The sequence below is a fragment of the Mytilus californianus genome, unplaced genomic scaffold (assembly GCF_021869535.1).
Source record: "Mytilus californianus isolate M0D057914Y unplaced genomic scaffold, xbMytCali1.0.p SCAF_1, whole genome shotgun sequence".
NCBI classification, from domain to species: Eukaryota; Metazoa; Mollusca; class Bivalvia; order Mytilida; family Mytilidae; genus Mytilus; species Mytilus californianus.
Genome location: NW_026262581.1, coordinates 59,254,766 through 59,275,228, shown reverse-complemented (window position 1 = coordinate 59,275,228; position 20,463 = coordinate 59,254,766). Strand labels below are relative to the sequence as shown.

Sequence of the window (20,463 nt, the reverse complement as noted above, 5' to 3'; positions counted from 1 at the left end):
TTTACAGTGTCACAAAACTATCTAGAATAAGTATGATCACACTTTACTTTGGTCCAAGGCAGTGTTCATTGAGTGGTTCCTGTACATTCCACATTTTCCTAGATGCTGAAAATGATAAATATAAAACAATAATAATTTTGGGAAATAAAAGAAACTAATAAATTGCGATTTTTTAATAGTCATCAGTCCTTGCAGTATACATGTACATAAGTAGATATTCAAATATTCATTCTTTATCTTTGGTTGACAGTTATCTCATTAGCAACTTCTGAACATCGCTGTTTACCCAGTAACTCATTTAACTCTGAACAAGCGTTAAAAGATTTCAATCAAAAAGTTTTTGGTAATTTTTTCTTTAGAAATAATAATTTGCATGATGTGTTATCTCTCTAATGTTATACCCCAACACAAGGAATCACCTTGACCGTCTGTGTAACTTTTGTTACATAAGATTCAACATGTGTACTTAGGAATGGTTCAATATTTGGTCTGGAATTTTATGATGAGAAAAATAAAGGGATTTCATATCAAGCCAGATTTATTTTGACCATGCAAACCAAGCAAGAATATTTTTTTCAGTCAAATCAAAGCAAGAAAATTGTTTTTTCAATAAAATTTACATCATACATGTCATACTTGCAGAAGAAGCTAGAATATTTTTTTTGCAACTGAATAAGCCAGATTAATTTTTTTTTATCAAAATGTAAGCCAGATTACTTTTTTTTAAACAAGCCCCCCCCCCCCCCCCCCCCACTCCAGAAACCAAATGGGTCAGGACTTATATATTTTTAATTTTTCATCAATGTGACTATGTCAGGAACAAGTAGTATAATTTGTATGATATTGCATACAACTGCTTGTCAATTTTAAATGAACTTTTGTCAAGAAAAAGTCAGTGAACTGATAATGTGAAGTATTTGTTGAATGTACTTTAAAGTTTACTGAAGAATCATTCCTAGACTGTTGAATCATAAGGTTTTTATATGACCGCAAACAATTTTTTGGGATGGTATGATGTCTGCATCGTCTACGTCGTCGTCAGAAGACACATTGGATTCCGGACAATAACTTTAGTTTAAGCTAATGGATCTCTATGAAATTTTTTAAGAAGGTTCAATACCACAAAAGGAAAGTTGGGATTGATTTTGGGGATGATGGTCCCAACCGTTTAGGAATTAGGGGCCCAAAACAAACATTTTTCTAGTTTCAGGATAATAACTTGTGTATAAGTATTTCGATTGCTGAAACTGTACAACAATGTCTTATACCACAAGTAAAATGTTGGGATTCATATTAGGGGTTATGGGGCAAACAGTTTAGGAATTAAGGGCCTTAAAGGGACCAAAAACAACAATTTTTGTAGTTTCCGGACAATAACTTACAAGTGTGTAATTATAAGTGTATGGATCTCTCTGATATTGTACCATAAGGTTCCATATCACAAAGGGAAGGCTGGGATTGAGTTTGGGGGTAATTGCCTCAAACATGTAGGAATAAGGGGCCAAAAAAGGGCCAAAAACATGCATTATTCTAGTTTCCAAACAATAACTTGTGTTAGATGTGTATGGATCTCTCTGAAATTGTACTACAAGGTTCCATACTACAAAGGAAAGAATTGGATCGAGTCTTGGGGTAATTGCTCCAAGGGGGATTCCAAAAGTCGCAAATTTTTTTTAAGGAATTCATATTTTTTTCAAAAATTTTCAAATTTTGTAAAAGTTTCAAGAAGTAATCTTCAATTGCACAGTATTGCCCAATAGATTTATAAGATCTTTTACCACATTTATTTTGTGTCAGAAACCTATATTATGTCAAAAATTTGATCACAATCAAAATTCAGACAGTATCAAGCTTGAATATTATATCCAAATTGGCCCCAACTGTTCAGGCCAACTTCAGGGTTCGACCTCTGCGGTCGTATCAGGCTGTGCTCAGCGAAGCATTTTATTAATACTTAAAATATAAAATTTTCAGATTGTTTGAAATAAAAATAAACAAAAACTTTTATGCTGTAAAGTCACTCATTCCATGACCTTGGAGCATGACACAAAGTTTTAGATTTTGTAATATGATCAACTGAGAAACTTACATTTGAGAATTTTTGTGTGCGACCATGAAAACTTTTAGGCATATTGTGTACTGTTGGCACCCGTGCTCCATAGTCCTGACCACTAGTCCTATACATTGGATGTTGTTGTTTACCTCCATAACCTTGGAACCATCCTATAAACAATAAGAAAAATTTCATAAATTTCTTTATATTTTTAACTTTATCAATATGAAATACTGGAACAGGAATTTTTTATATTAAAATTATAGAGAACATTGCAATCTTATAAAATTGTGAATTTTGGATATTTTGGCTGCAGTCATATTTTGTTTCCCTATAATCACACCAAAATATATAAAGCTGACCATAAAGATAAATGAAAGATAAGTTATAACCATAAGTGAAAAATTGTTATTATAATTGAAATAGATACATTGTATAAGAAGATGTGGTATGAGTGCCAATGAGACAACTCTCCATCCAAGTCAAAATTTATAAAAGTAAACCATTATAGGACAAAGTACGGTCTTCGACAAGAAGCCTTGGCTCACACAAAACAGCAAGCTATAAAGGGCCCCAAAATTTACTAGTGTAAAAACCATTCAAACGGAAAAACCAACGGTCTAATCTATATAAAAAACGAGAAACAAGAAACACTTATGGTCCACATCAATAAACGACAACTACTGAACATCAGATTTCTGACTTAGGACAGATGCAAACAATTGCAGCGGGTTTAAACGTTTTAATAGTACCAAACCTTCACCCTTTTTCTGAAACAATAGTGTAACATCACAACATAGAAAGACACACTATAAAATACCAACTGAAATGGCTTAACTCAATCAAAGGACATATTAACACCAGTGAACATATACTGAACAAATAAATTTGATCTATGATACAATGTAAACACAAAATAAATAAACTAAGGGAAGAATAATAAAAGTAACATGTTATGCCGCTATGAAATGTTAAACAATTTAAGAAAAACAATATGCTCGAATAAAAATATCAGTCATTTGCATTAACTTTAAACACAGGTAAATGAAAATAATTTTGTTGTTAGGTATACGTGTACAGTTCAAATAGAGAAAGGAAATATTTTTACAAAATAAATAATTTTGATGTTCATATTACTAAGTGAAAATTTATAGTAATACCAAACACTTACATTTAAATGATATTTTAGTTAATTTAATCGGGGTGAAAACAATTACCACTAATTAACTTTACACAATTACATATAATAGCAAGAAGGATCAAAGCATACAATGGTGTAACAATTAGTGACCTGCTGATTTATACATGATCATACATGAAGATTATTGTAACAACACTTTAATCAATTAATAGAAATTATGATGACAATTTTTTATTTTCTTAGATTTATCTTTCTAATTATCATAATATTGTTTGTCTTTGATGATTTTTTAATTCATCTTATGTTAGGTGTCAATATATATTCTATATACATGTATAAACTTTTCATCAACAACTAATAGAAAAATTAATTCAATTTTGCCAAAAATGTATCTTCAATTCTTGGTATAAAACCGAAGTGTAAATTTAGACATACCAAAATTTAACTGCTACTTTTTGGGGTAAACACCAAAACATCTTGACTGCACAGAAAATCTATATTTATGGTAACAGAATTTATAATATTTTTGCCAAATTATTCTGATATTTATTTAAGGAATGACAGTAATATTTTTTCTGTCTATGAAGAAATAACATCAAAAATGTGGTGCACAATGAATAACCCGCGTAGCAGGTTATTTTAAAGTGTGCACCACATTTTTTATGTTATTTCGAATAGACAGAAAAAATATTACAGTCATTTCTTATAATTTAATTCTAAATCCCATTTTAAACCGGAGTAAACCATGAAAAAACGTTGATGACGTCACGGTCACATGACAAAATTATGTCTATGAGCTAATAAACAAAACAACGCCAGCCAATCAGAAGACGTGTTACATCCAAAATTAAATTATTCATCATGAACATTAATAAAAACTATATGTTTAGAATTATCATAAAATTTAACAGACACTTATAAATTCCTTGACCCAACCTTATATCAGTATTATTTTCATTTACTATTTGTGTTTTTTTTTTAAATAACATTTCTCTTTTTTCATTATGGGCAGCCATTGTAATATGTATTTACTCACCAGGATTGTCAAATCTCTGTGGTAAATGTTCATCTGTTTTGTAGTATTCTGAAGTTTTTGCTCCTTCTGGAACACCTCCAGGGCCTATATTTACAGCCTCCTGAAAAAAAGAAAACACTAAAATATTTTTCACTTACTGATGTATTCTCAACTATAAAAGTATCAAACAAACAAAAATTCAGTTCTGTTAAAACTGTTTGTTAGGAAGGAAATGTGATCCCATACATGCATTTTATAAATGTATCGAGATTCAACACACAATGTATTTAGCAAAAAAATAAAACTGATATCTTCTTCTTCAAATACTGCCCACATTCATTATGATGAATATTCTTGCAAATTAAAATATCATAAAACAGAAGGAAGCAGAAAAAAAAAAATCAGAACTATGGATAGTATACTTTTAGTAGTCCCGAGTCAGTCCTTGTACGTTTTAGAATTAAGTAAGGGTTTGTTTTAGATAAAGGTAAGGTTTAGGGTAGTTTCGCTTAATAGAACACACATTCATGACTGCCCATGATGATTAAACGTACAAATGTATGCCATTTGTTTCTGGTGTGAAGTTTTCAAAAGAACATCACAAGTTCCTTACTTAACCGTTACACTAAAAACTTTCCCAAACCTTACCATAATTGAACCCTAACCTTAAAGTAACAGTAAACTTTTCCAACTACACAGTTTTGTCTGTACTTCTAAAGAGTTTTTAACACAGCCATTTTTTGTCTGTTTGTTAAAATGGACCTTAATTGGAAAAATGATGCCATTGGAATGAATGTTTGCACAACTTTGGTGAAATATAAAATTGATTTTTTTATCATTGTAATTTTAATTTTTTTGGAGGTTTGAAATTCTCAGGGAAATTGTTATTTGCCGATAGTTTTAAAAATGAGAAGATGTGGTATGATTGCCAATGGCAATGAGACAACTATTGGTCATTGTACGGCCTTCAACAATGCACAAAACCCATACCGCATTGTCAACTATAAAAGACCCAGATATGACAATTGTAGTACCCATTTATGAGACATACAATGTACGAATATAATATTGAAAAAAAAAATAAGTCTGTTTTACATGGCTACCTAACAGGCTTCGTCCTCTTTCTCCGATTACACCTGCCTCGTATTTCAAACATATATGGTTTTGAAATAAAAAAAATATTAAGACAAATATCTGTTTATCTGACTGTAGTCACTAGTGTTTATTGACAACTATTGAACTAACAATTCATATTTGTAGTTTGCGAAAAAGTCGTACTATATCATGGAAATTGTCTCTTTATGTTCATTATGTGAAATTTAATATCTTTCTTACCTGCTGAGTGTCTGCCATTGTTATTTGTTTGATAATTTGGTAGCTATTTGTCTTGCCAGTTATACCCTTGTTAAACTGTTGTTGTTAAGGTATGTTGCTAACGACTGACACTTCCGCTTCCGGTATTATCAACGGTGCGTTCTAAGGATAATCGCAAGCTGTCTGTTGAAAACATGTCATTTCTTGTCAATCTTCTTAGAGAATTTGTTAATTACAGTGTGTTTTGTTTTCTTTAAATACACAATTTATATTTCACAAACAAAATTGCTGCATATGATATACATCAGTTTTTGACAAAACTTTTCAACTTGTAAACCTTTAGGCCTTCAAAAATCTTGACTGTCTTGATTAAGTTTTGCAGATGATTTTGTAATATTGTCAAGTTCACATATGGGACTGCAAAATTCTATAAATAAACTTGAGAAGTACTGCTATGACTGACTAATAATGGTTAATACGAGAAAAAAAACCTCAAAGTTATGACTTTCCAGAATAACTTTTATCCCAATCCGGTGGTATTTTATAAAAATATCCAATTAAATGAGACTAAAGAATACAATATTCTAGGAAACGTTATTAACTATAAAGGAAATTTTACAAGAGCTATCCAGGAACTTTCTTAAAAAAAGGATTGAAGGTCCTATTTGCATATAAAAGTAGGTTTTCAAACTTTCAATATATCCCTGTTAATTTATCTTGCAAATTATTTGATGTCTTAGTAAGACTTTTTTTCATTATATGATAGTGAGGTCTGGTATATGAAGATTATTTTTCAATTTTAAATCTTTGAAACGTTCAGAACAACATGGCTCTGTTTGTGATACTTTGTCTTTAGTAAATGAATATTATTATGAAATAATTCATAATAAATACTGTAAATCTGTTCTAAGACTGAAAAAACCTGCATGCAATATTTCAGCCAAAACAGAAGTGGGCAGATTTTCTATGGCTTCATTTATTAACCCACAAGTTATGTTATATATCTGTAGATTTCATACCCATGATATTAACCCAATGTTAAAAGAAGCCTATGAATTAAATAAGTGGCTGCATGATGATGGTATTCATATTTTGTATAGTTTTGCTCTAAATGTATTTTTAAAAAGATACAGAGGATTAGATGCTGCAGATTTTGAAACTGATGGCAAACCATATAGCAAAATTAAATATTCCTTAACGATGAAGTTTATATCACATGAGTCTTCACAAAAAGGTCCTAGGTAAACTTTCTTCTATTACAGACAGTTCGAAACTATTTCTTTATAGCCAAATAAAAATAGAGAACTACCTATTGAAAGAATTAAATTTTAAAACCAGACAGTTAATCTCTTAATTTCGGGTAAGTGACCATAAACTAGAAGTTGAATTGGGAAGATAAAGAAATATACTCAGAGACCAAAGGTTATATAAATTTGGAATAAACTTGAGGATGAATTATAATACCATTTTTTTCAAGATTGTAAACTGAACTCAGCTTTAAGAGATGAGTTATTTAAAAAAAATCGATAATATAAAATCTGGTAATACAAATTCTCAACCACTTTTTAAGCTAAAACAAATTTTAAATCCCGAATCTGTACTTTTGACAGCAGTTGGTGACTTTATAAAGAAATCTTTAGAGTTGCGAAAATGAGGTGCAGATCCATCAAAAGTTATACATTATCATAAATGTTTTTGTTTTATGTTTATACTTGTAATTCTTGACTGATGTGTTAATACTGTGTTTTATACTGCACTCGTTCTATTTGAGCAGTCAAAATGCGTTGACCGTATATTTCTATGTCATATACAGTCACTGACCTGATATCACTTTTCCTCATGAATATTTAAATAGAAATTGCCGAAATTATAATTAATTATTCATATGACCTATTCAACCTGTTCTTGTTTCCAATGTATACAACGACTCAAACTTATTTCTTTTGCAATTTTTAGAAAAAAAAACATTTCACTTGTTAATTTTTTTGGTTTGCAAACTATAAATCATTGTTTTATGCTTATTGCTGATATTTTAGTTCATTCTCAAACAAATTCGTTCACCGTCGATTGCGGGTTTCAACAGGTAATGTACATTTCATTGTGTTGTATATTTCTCCGACTGCATGATATGAGGCCTTTTTATAAAAGGGGAAGTTTCCAAATATTCAAATCAAATAATAACATTAACACATTAAACAACAATTGAAAATGTTTTTTTTTAGATTGCAGTATAAAGACAATAATAGTGCATTGACTTGACATATCAACGATATAAGGATTCGGCCCGAAACGGGGAAAAAGCTCGGCAGAGCCTCGCATTTCCCCGTTTCTAAGCCTCATCCTTATATCGTTAATATGTCAAGTCAATGCACTATTATTGTCTATATATTTTGTGTTTTGCTTGACCCATATGAGTGTAATTTGCAAATAAAATTAAACATATTGCTGTTGATTATAATGCAAATTTTTCATGTTTTTGTAATTTTAGATTTTGGTTTTGGTTAACAATGCCCTTCCTATTTTTTTCTGAGTATGCAAATTCAATTGTTGTTTTGAAGCATCTTTATACCTTTATGATTTGGTCACATGTTTGAAAATACGCCAAAATGTTGTTAAAAATTGAAAGAACTTATATAAATCTATAATACAACGAATTCAAAACAAAAATTGAAAGATATTTAAAGATTGACCCTTGAAAATTGAGGACACATATAGCCTGTTTGCCTGGTTTGGTGTTTCCAAAATTCCGGTAACCAATGCAGTACGGTCTGATGTATAAATACTGATATATTGATCCCGCTTCCATAAAATGCTTTGAAGTGGAAAATTTAACGTGGATAGGAATGAGGACCAAGAATAGGTAGTGTGCGTCTTATTAAAATTTTAGTATACAAACTGTCCAAAAATTGAGAGAATGATAGTTATATCAATTTTTGATTGGTTGAGACTACCCCACGTGTCATTGAACAAAATCATATTCTTTCTGAGTATCATATTCCCCTCTGAAATGTCGGGACTACATCGGGCGACGTTACGCACGGTTAATGTACAAAACGTTTTTTTTTCAAATAGCGATAGTAAAAATCATTATAGTGTTCAAAATTTATTTCAGACGTTGAAACAAAAAGACTAAAAGACTAACTTTTGATCCGTACTGTTTATCAATGTTTATGTCGTGTTTAGTTATAAAAACAAGCGGATAAGAAAAAAAATGCATGTAAACTAATATTTTATGTTCAGGTAGTAAACAAAGCATAGGCAATGGAATAAAACATTCATTTCCCTTGGCTTCTGATGATAAAGCAAAGCACTCGTGAAATATGAATATTCTTGGGTGAACAAATCTTCATATCTCCCTCAGGCACGGGAAATAAATGTATAATAATGTAACGTTTTCGCTCTGTGTTGCTATAGCGTTTTCGTTACCCTGAAGTGAAACTATGACCCACTGGCAAAACTAGACAATCCGTCAGACAAACTAATACTCGGCAATAAATACTATTTCAAATGACTGCTCCCTTGGGTCAACTCAACCCGTAATCCAATAGATATAATTAGAGATGCGTTGTTTCAGTAGACAGAAATAACCAATTCGTATAAAGTTAATGATTTAATGAAGTATTATAATCAGTTATAGATATGTAATTCAGATACTTTCAATATTAATGCAAACTATATTTTTTTACATGAGATCAACATACAATGAATAACATTTTAATAGTATGCAAGCTAGTGAGTAACTCTGGTCAAGTTCTATATACACATGTATTAAATAAACAATCTTATTAACAAGTAATTATAGAAATCTCTATAATTATATAAGCTGTGTCGACTTCTCAAATGTGTAAGTTGCGACTCCTGATTTTACTGTACTTTTGTGAAGATTCGACTTCGTAATATGTAAAGAATCGTTGGAAATTAATAATAATAATTTCTATACTATTGGTATTTCAAGTATCACTGTAACTTTCTTTGAAGAAAAACTATGTTGATGGCTTATTTGAATAGCGACTTTAAGACTCGAGTCTGCGCCGTTGAGTCTCTGTATAAAATATGAAATATCTTTATCTTTCCGACTTTTTGTGTACTTTTGAGTATATAATTTGTAGTCTAATCTTTAGAGTCTCTTATAATATGAAACTTATAAATCTATGTTTTACATAAAGTAAAACTCTGAGAAAATATTTCCTAACCTTTTAAAGTGCAAGCTTAAATTGTTAGCTACAGTGACGAAAGGATTTTAATATTTAGGCTTGTGATTGTAAGCAACCTTTTGCCACGGTAGTCCGATCACGACTAAAGCTTTCAATAGCAGTCCAATATATATACAACAAAAACTCTTGAAAGACTTTCGTATTGACGTCAAAAGCGACTCAAAAGACTCTATTTCAACGTAATATCGCCGTTCACGACAGTGCACTTTGACGGTTTACGGTAAGCGACTCAAGTAAACATGGCGGACATTACAAGGAAAAAGAGAGACTCTGAGTCTCTAGAAACTTGACCAGGTTAACTTATTCACTGAATATAAATATATATAGAGATTGAAACAACATAATACAATCATCAACAAATACATAAAGGTAGGTCCAGTATAAGGAAATTCCGTATTTACACTGTACAAAAATAAATAGAAAGGCGACTCATTTTCAGATGGGACTTGACGTTATTTTTATCTTTGCTCAAGTTACTGTTTAAAATGAGGAAGGCGCTACCTTGAATGCCAGCTTACCAAGACTATGTCCTACATATTGATTGATTGTTGGTTTACTTAACGTCCAGTGGCAAATATTTCATGCATGTTCAGGACGAATGTCCTACATATAGTTTTTGTCTAAAACAAAATTATAAGTTCAATGGAAAATGTTACGGGAAAGATCATTGAACTTCAAAAGGCAGGATGGATTTTTTTTTTTTTCTTCAAAAAATATTCTGATTCCCAAATTGATGAAAAAGAAATATTCTAATCAAGCAGAGGACAAAAAAATATTCTGAATCCAGATTATCATACCTTCTAGTGTTAATTTTTGACCAAATAATTTTGATTGAAAGCGTTGAAGCCCTTTGCGCGAAAAAAATCTAACTCAAACCAAAAACCATACCCCCCCCCCCCCCCCAACCGTCCTTTTGAAGCTAAATGGTTGCACCCTTATTGTCCATATTGTTTTCTGCTGAAAATAAATTTATTGGTGATTAATCTAAATGAAAATGCTTAAATTCATTATCTTGTGCCACTTTCAAATCTATTTTTCTTCCTTTGCAAATTTTACAAAATTTAAAACAATAAGACATTTGTTTAATTTCAAAACTATGAATACTGTTGTACAATGCATAACTTTATTAAATTAATTTTTTGCTGATTTTCATGAAAAGGTGGAGGATTTGGAATATCTTTTTCATCAATATCTAAAAGTTGTAGCTGTTTTTTTTTTCTTTAATATTGCAAACAACGCTTTCTGTTTGTTGAATTATTTTTACTTGATTTACCATTTTTACATTGATTATTTCTCATTTATGTATAAATGCAACAAATACTGATATGGCAGGTCTCTGAGGAGATACACTCGAAACAGGGTGTGTAAATTATTTTATCGGTAATTTGTGCATTTTTCCTTTGATGTGTACTTTTTGATAATGTCGACGTCAGTATCAGTGAACTGGTCATGATAAAGAAAATATATTGGGCCAGTTCGCAATTGACATGCGCGAGTGCACCGCAAAAGGATCTTCTTTCCCTTTAATTCACAAAATTGCACATGATTTTTTTCGCATGAATGAAACACTTTGTCATTGTTTGAAACTTTCAGTAATAAAAAGTTAGTTTAGCCTTTTTGAATGATTCACTGATTGTGTGAAAATTTGAACAGAAAATGTACGATAAACCTGATAAAATTGCGTTATCTGCAGAATTTTTGATAGCTTTCCTTACTATTCACAAGGACATATAACTAACATATCGCCCATGCTATTCCGATCTGAGTTTTTATTCATACATAGTCTGGCATGGCTGGTGCTGTTCCAAATTGTCTTCTTTCTCTGCATGTTTCTTGAGAAGTATTTGTTTGACCTGGTCAGTCACTATAAAGTGTTACAATTCATATTTAGACGCAACACATAAATAGTGAACAAAAAGGTACCGCTTTCACATGTATGACATGAGAGAATCTAGATTAGAAAAAAAATTAAATGTACACATAATTTTTCAAAATTTTTGTGGGACTATCATATAAAATTAAGGTGATATGTAGTTGGAGACTGCTGCTTAATAGACATTTTCGAGCTCACCTGATACCTGTTTTCAAATTAGTACAAATTAAAGTTTGAAGGGTTTAAAATTAAAATATGTTTGATTTCAACTGACATAAAATTTTTGGTTTTTTTTTATATGCTAAATCTACATCTGGGGTTATATTAGGCTGTGCTTGGCGAAGCATTTTATTGCTTTTTTGTTTGTACTTTATTTTATTTTGGTCATGAAAATTAACTTGTAGTTGTAAAGTTGCTTTTAAAAGATGATAATTTATAGATAACTTCGCATGGTGACAACACTGACGCGTTTTCATAGATTTAGTTTTTCCTGGGAATGCTTCACCTGTTGATATATTCTCATTGTGAATAACCAGAATAATTTAGTCCCTCCCCGTGATCGACTCTCACACTCGCGAGAGCAGAGCAGTGAAATATAACGACTGAATTATTCGGGTTACATTGTGAACAATTTGTGTATATATTTAAATATATTAACCGATGTTGAAAGACATGTATAGTGTAATGTCAAATCATAACAATACAAATTGTTAGTCTCAAAGAAAACTTGTAAGATTTCCGCAGTTATTTTTGATGAATAGGTGCAAATTGGGTACTCGGTACAATTTGGAAACTGTGACGTTATAGCCATAAGTGTTTATTGCTTTAATAGGTTGAAATGTGCACCTGATAAAAGTATTCAGTAGAGGGAAAATGTTTTGATCAGGTTTTAACTGACGCATAAAATATACAGGCGACTGCGGGAGGCAATTATTTATAATGCATCGAAATAATGTGTCGGCAGCTTGAATTTCAAAGGATGTAGCCAACATACTTCCAAGTAACATGCTCTATACCCAGGGATCACCACAGAATTTATTTTAAGGGTGGTGTTTACGAAAAAAAAATATTGAAATTACAATCACAAGATCTTTATTGTAGATCATAATCTGTTAATTAGGAAAAAGATAAACAAATTAAAGTCATTGTAAAAAAAATAGTATTTAAGGCATGAATTTATACTTTTGAAGTAAAAATTGTCAAAATATTTACCTTTTCATCACATTTTTAAAAATTCAAGGGTGGTGCTGAGAAATTCAAGGGTGGTGCTGAGAAATTCAAGAGTGGTGCTGGAGATTTAAGGGTGGAGCTGAACAATTAAGGGTGGAGGAGCTCCACCCTTAAATAGCCTGTAGTGATCCCTGATACCTATCAAAAGTCATGGAATTATCATTGGTTATCATAACTCCATCTTCCCATAAAATCCTATTTTGGACAATCTGATGGGTGCATACAATATACATGTATATGTACCTATAAATGTATCACTTCGACAGACTCAGTCAAGTCTCCTTTTACAGATGTTTTATGATTAAACTTAGAGAGTGAAAAAAAAAACAGTCTCCATCTCCTGGGACTGTTTAAGGTAGATATGTTCATAATTAATGACAAGATTTGTTGAGAGTTTGTCAAAGGAAGTACAGTCTACAGATTATCAGATATTGAATTTGAATACATTTTTTTTGTTTATTTCACCTCCATTTGTCTGTGAGCTACAGGAATAACCGTGACCACATTCAACAGTATAACTAACTTCATTATCACTGTAACTTGATATGGGAAATTCTGTAGCAGATAAATAATAGTAGTCATGGTCAACCAGAGGCAGAGCACCGGATTTTACTACCTCCGGCTACGTTTCTCCCGAAATTTATTGCTTGCAGAGGGTTTTTCTGTGTTCCCATGGCTGGACGGAACTTTTACACTACAAATGTCATCATAAATTATGATATTATAACTGTTAATGAAGTACCTGTGGTTATTTAGGAAATTTGTCACTGATAATGGAAAGATGAAGCAGACGATGAAACATGACGTAAGTCCAAACTTCGGTTATTTCCGTGGTACAATAAAATTTAAATAAGCTACACAAGTTACTAAAATTTCTAAGTTCTTGTTTTTGTAAACAAATAAAAATTCATGTCGTATTTAACATCGAATTTATTCCGTTTTGTCCCGTTTTTTTCAAGATCGCGATTAAACGATAATCTGGCAGCCATCAAACATATAAGGGTTAAACTAATGTCATGACAATGTCCTGGCGGATATTCCAATGCTAATTTCGTTTTCATTATTTGAAGAATTTACTTTATATTTGGAGCCAAGCAAGAATACAATATTTATTTAATAAATATAAGGAAAAAAAAAGAAAAAAAATATTTTTAAGAGTTAGATAACTTGACTTGATCAACTTCGAAATTTTTTTTAAAAAATCGTACGAGATTTAACGAGAGTGACGAAACTTTTTAGATTGATCATGTAGAGAGAGTTATCGTTCTTTATTCCAATTCGCTTCTTCTACCATAAGTGCCAGCTAAAGCTGGCATAATATACATTTCTTCAAAATTGACTCACATAAAAACAATAAATAAATGCACTTTATATACAAATATACATACTCTCAACTCACAACACTGTAAACAGGAATGAAACATTCAAGTTTCATTAATATTTGTTCTAAATAACCAATCCCTTCCCAAACTATCAAAAACTTTACCCAACCCAAAATTTTTCCTAAGTACTCTACCTTAAATATAAATTTTTACATAATAACTAATTTCTAAAAGCCAATAATTGTCCGAATATAAACACAGTTCTAATGGTAAAAATCGAATTAAGTCCATATACTCTTCTTCTAGGTCCAAATTGAATTCTTCTTCTGTGTCTTTGTCCACCACTATTCTGCTATCTTCGGTAGTTTGAACTTCTTTCTCTATCTTTACAACTCTCCTTGTCTGGGTGGCTGTTGTTACTAGCACGACCCGCTTATCCTCTGTTTGTGTAGATATTTGTAGTTGTTGTAGCTCCTCTGTGTGTGTCTCCTTTTCCCTCAAACTGCAAACAGATGGGTCTTGTATCCAAGTAGCTGATAGTTTATAAACTGTGCCATCAGGCAGAATGCATGTTTCATCTTTCCTAATGGCACCATATCCCGTGGGCAATACACTGCCTGTATATTTTCCCGTCTTCTTTGCCTTCTCAGCCACTACTATGCATTTAGAGGCTTCATAAGAACATTGAAAGCGGGAGGGTGGGGCCTGAAATCTGTCTTCAGGACAGACTTCATCCCCAATAGCAGGCAACTCCAAATGCCTACTATCCCTCATAATAGCTGTAGGTGTTTCTGTTGGGGCTGTCAAAATTGGTTCCTCTGGTACAATAATGGGTGCTTCTACTATTAACTCTTCTACTGCCTGTCTAGTAGGCGAGTCAAACAGTTCAACCAAACTTTTCTTCACAGACGACAGGGAACCATAGTCTTCAATGCCCAAAGATATGCTACATGGTGATATTTCTGATAGTGGTGATATAGGTTTGATAGATTTAGTTTGAATTGGTGTTAATGGAGGTGTTCTTGGCCGGGTAATAGTAGAGTTTTCCTTGTTGTGTCTTTGATGAAAATTTGTAGTTGGCACTGTTGTTCTGGTAGGGGTTTCTGGTACGATCAGCTCTCTGTTCCTAGTCCTGGGGGTTCATAATGTGTCGGTGCACATGCTTCTCATGATCTACCAAGCGAAACCTTTTACTTGTTGGCACTAAGTAAGAACAGAATCTACACTGTAGCATCTTCTTGGGATGTTTGTCCCTGACATGTCTTGTCAATTGTCTTCTCAGATTATATTCTGCACCACATTGGAAGCAGAAGAAAGTCATCTGAAGTATAAAAATACTGTTTTGAGAATATACTCAATTTTAATACACAGCACAGTCGACCAGTACCCATTGCTTGCATACTTTGGTAAGTATTTATACTTAAATTTCTGTTTTTCATTCTATTTAAAAATGAAACACATTGCTTTTTATTAACACACAGCAAGAAACCTTGCTATGATAAATATATATGAACACACAAAATGCGTTCTTTTAAATTATTCAAACACATTTACAAATTTTTAAAGTTCAAATACGAACTTGAAACATCTTTTATTTATTTTTCAGATCCCAGCGGCAACCACAGTGTCAACAGTATTGTCAGTTCTTTGACTCATTGTCAATTGACAAGTGTTTTCTTGTTCTTTTACCCAGTTTCGAACATCACCAAAGAATATGGTTTTAGCCTATCATGATGCACAATTTGCATTTTAGACGTCGGTGTCTTTTTAAGCTTATATATTAAATCAGATATAATTTCCACAACAAAGTATGGGCCATCCAAATTCATTTGCAACTTTGGACTTAGTTTTTGGCTTTCTATTAAAGAGTATAAAGCCATACTACATCGCCTGTCTTGTATGTGTTCTCATAGGCTTTAACATCATACTGTCGTTTTTGTTTGTCACTAAGTTTAATTTTAAACGTTGAACTCATTTGACTTTCTTTTATACAATCTATTCTTGAGTCCTTCAATGTTAGCACCCCATTGCCCATGTCTATGGTACAGTTATTTTATGTAAAAAAAAATCATAGCCAATTACTGCTGGCACGTCAATCTCTGCAACAGTAAATTTTTGAATTACTGTATAATTTCCAATTTTAATGGGTAACTCTACATGACCCATTGTATTTACAAAACTACCTTCGACCAAACAAAGCCGCTGGTTATTTCTATGAATTTCAGGTTTAAATTCAATTTGGAAGTAATTCATACTTCCTGGGATGTATAACACAAATTGTAGAACCAGTATCAATTAAACAATTAACGACAACATTAACAATAAAACATTTAACAAACTGCCTTGTTTATACTTGACTTAATTAAACTAATGGACCTCGAGTCCCCTTCTACAGCTGCTGGTGAATGGTCCTTATCCCCAGCATTTACCAGTTTCCTTGTCTTTGAAAACTGTTATTTGTGCCGTTAGACTGTGGATTTTGATTATCAAAATTTGGAACAAATTTTCCACTTTTGACACAATTATGTCATTTAAATTTGTCCCATTCATATTTTCTGCATTCTTTCTTAATGTGACCCTTATTCCCACAATAAAAACATGTCACCCTACTAAAATTTTGACTTTGATTATTTGTCAATTTCTCCATTTGTTCACTTATTTTGGCCAAGCGAGTAACTACATCATGTTCGGCAGAATCATCATTTTCGGATAACATGCGTTTTGCCGGTTTTGCAGTATTTAATCTCTTTTGATCAACAGTGAAAGCTTCATATTCAAGACCAAACCGTACACAATCATCGATTGTTTTTGGTTCTCTTTGAATTATTGATGCACGAACAAAACAGACTTTGGCTAGTTGATCCCTAATTTCAATAGGTGCAGTCAGATAAGCTTGTCTAGTTACCCTACGAATTTCTTGTGCCATTTCTGGCAAAGTTTGACCAGGCTTTCTATAAATAGAATTCATTTGTACTTTGTACATATTTACTTGATTTGCAGGCTCAAAACGAAATGTCAAAGCAGATACAAGATAGTCATAATTTAACCTTTTAGCAGGCTCAATATCGGTCACTATTCCTTGTCTTGTGCAACTCCACGTAAACTAGTTGCAAGTTCATAAGCTTTCATACCGTTATCCCACTTATTCACAGTAGATATTAGTTCAAATTGAACTAAAAAGTCTTGCCAACTACCTGTTCCGTCAAATGTAATTGTTTTCTTATTTTTGAAATGGACTGAAGGTTCAGTTATTTGAGGTACACAATTATTAAAAGTTGGATGGGAGTTTTCACTATAAATTCCATTTCCTGCTACTGCATTAGTAGTCCTTCTTACAGGAGGAGTCATGGTGTATACACACCCGTTTCTGTCTACTCGGAAAGTACTGCACCCCTCATCAGTTATGTTGGGAGGTGCCTGCCATAGAGAGTTAGTGCTGGGCCCATAGCACTGTCACTACTTAGACCGCGGAGATCTGCCTGTTGCCGTCTCCTGTCATTAGGAGACCAGGGAAAACCTTATTACAAAAACTATCTCCCCCTCCATAGGATTCCCGTGATTTGCGACACTCGATCGTCGCCTGAATGACTCTCCAATAAACCCATTAACATGCTTTCCCTCTCCCTTATTTCATTTAGCTCTTGTTTAAGTTTATCTATATTTTTTGTTGGAGTCTGCATTGATTTTTCAGTAGCTCCCGCTTGAGCTCGTGGCGTAGTCAATTCATTATCCTTTTCCCTATTAACCCGCATTTCAACCTCCCCTGATGGTGTAAAATCAATAAGACTCCTGTTCATATCCGAATCTAGGTTCACGGACATGGCGGGGAGCCGTGATCGAACCCCAAACGGACTTGCACTATTTTCCTCTTCTCTAAAACAACAAAACTGGGTTGTCTGACATTTGATTTTGACATATTTGTTTATTAAACGGAATTAATTAAATCTATTTTTAAATATTTATTAGAATTTCACTTCAGCTTAATGTCCGGAGAGCCCATTATAATTGGGGACTCCCCACATTGGCCACCACATGTAACGTTTTCGCTCTGTGTTGCTATAGCGTTTTCGTTACCCTGAAGTGAAACTGTGACCCACTGGCAAAACTAGACAAACAAATACTCGGCAATAAATACTATTTCAAATGACTGCTCCCTTGGGTCAACTCAACCCGTAATCCAATAGATATAATTAAAGATGCGTTGTTTCAGTAGACAGAAATAACCAATTCGTATAAAGTTAATGATTTAATGAAGTATTTTGATCAGTTATAGATATGTAATTCAGATACTTTCAATATTAATGCAAACTATATCTTTTTACATGAGATCAACATACAATGAATAACATTTTAATAGTATGCAAGCTAGTGAGTAACTCTGGTCAAGTTCTATATACACATGTATTAAATAAACAATCTTATTAACAAGTAATTATAGAAATCTCTATAATTATATAAGCTGTGTCGACTTCTCAAACGTGTAAGTTGCGACTCCTGATTTTACTGTACTTTTGTGAAGATTCGACTTCGCAATATGTAAAGAATCGTTGGAAATTAATAATAATAATTTTTATACTATTGGTATTTCAAGTAAATAATATAAGAATTACTTTAACTGTAACTTTCTTTGAAGAAAAACTATGTTGATGTCTTATTTGAATAGCGACTTTAAGACTCGAGTCTGCGCCGTTGAGTCTCTGTATAAAATATGAAATATTTTTATCTTTCCGACTTTTTGTGTACTTTTGAGTATATAATTTGTATTCTAATCTTTAGAGTCTCTTATAATATGAAACTTATAAATCTATCATTTACATAAAGTAAAACTCTGAGAAAATATTTCCTAACCTTTTAAAGTGCAAGCTCAAATTGTTAGCTACAGTGACGAAAGGATTTTAATATTTAGGCTTGTGATTGTAAGCAACCTTTTGCCACGGTAGTCCGATCACGACTAAAGCTTTCAATAGCAGTCCAATATATATACAACAAAAAGACATGAAAGACTTCGTATTGACGTCAAAAGCTACTAAAAAGAGTCTATTTCAACGTAATATCGCCGTTCACGACAGTGCACTTTGACGGTTTACGGTAAGCGACTCAAGTAAACATGGCGGACACTACAAGGAAAAAGAGAGACTCTGAGTCTCTAGAAACTTGACCAGGTTAACTAATTCACTGAATATAAATATATATAGAGATTAAAACAACATAATACAATCATCAACAAATACATAAAGGTAGGTCCAGTATAAGGAAATTCCGTATTTCGTCTCATTTTCAGGTGGGACTTGACGTTATTTTTATCTTTGCTCAAGTTACTGTTTATAAAACAATAATATTAAGTACTAAATATCTGAGATAACTTATTTAAATGAAAAGAAACATATTCAACAATTTATTAGTATTCAATGCGGTTACACGGAGATTTAACTGTTGATAAAAAAATAAAAAGGGGAGAAGGGACACATACTGTTTAACAATGAGGACGAAATCCGTTACAATAATTAGGGGTTAAGGAGGAGCGGCAGATGTATCACCCAAATAAAGCAATGGCAAAGACCATGATTTGGTAAGGGAAACCCTAAAAATAATTCGAGTATAAAAACGAAATAGGAAGTGCACGATGGAATTATATGGTAAGGTTTATGAGAAAATTTTATTAAATTATTATTAAAGGTCTAATATTAGAAGTGTATACAAATGTGTACAGTAATGCGCAGATATGACGTCCAGGTCCAGGTCATCCTAAAGTAAACTAAAAGAAAAATCATTTAGATAAAGAAATTAAATAATATGTGCAAAAGTACATCATGATGTGATGAAGATTCGGTGAAAATCTGATAAAATCATGTCAAGCGGTTCAGGAGCAGTTGCGGATACAAAAGTGGGACAGAAGGACAAGCAGACAAACCCCCTATCAATATATACCGCCAGCTTAAAACGGAAGTATATGAATAAAAACAAAATATATCCGAACATTGAATACATACACATAAGAATAAGTTTGAATTCACTTAACAAACAAGCATGTTCTTGATGTATTGATTTTTTTAATATTTCATTATCGACAAAATGTATCAGTAACGAAATTTAGGACTGTTACAGATTGTATCACTTTATATTATAGCAGTCTAGCATCTGTTACTGAGGGAAAATTAATATTTCGTCTGCAAAAAATCCTACTGCGACCTAAAATAAAACCAAAAATTTTGTTCCCTAATAATTTTTTCAATCATTTAATACTCGGTATGGTTGTTTGATTGCAGTTTGTGTATGTTTGTATATTGTACGAAATTTAATT

The 20,463-nt window shown here is 32.2% G+C and overlaps 1 protein-coding gene across 1 annotated transcript; it reads right to left on the bottom strand.

The window, feature by feature from the left end:
* Positions 1–18: 18 nt before the first annotated feature.
* LOC127705287 (piercer of microtubule wall 1 protein-like) lies at positions 19–5,661 on the bottom strand. The gene is made up of 4 exons (XM_052209609.1): positions 5,545–5,661; positions 4,231–4,330; positions 2,090–2,223; positions 19–105 (listed from the first exon to the last, which is right to left on the bottom strand). The coding sequence occupies exons 1-4, from the start codon at positions 5,560–5,562 to the stop codon at positions 37–39; spliced, it is 321 nt and encodes a 106-aa protein (XP_052065569.1). The 5' UTR covers positions 5,563–5,661; the 3' UTR covers positions 19–36.
* Between the last annotated feature and the right edge of the window lie 14,802 nt (positions 5,662–20,463).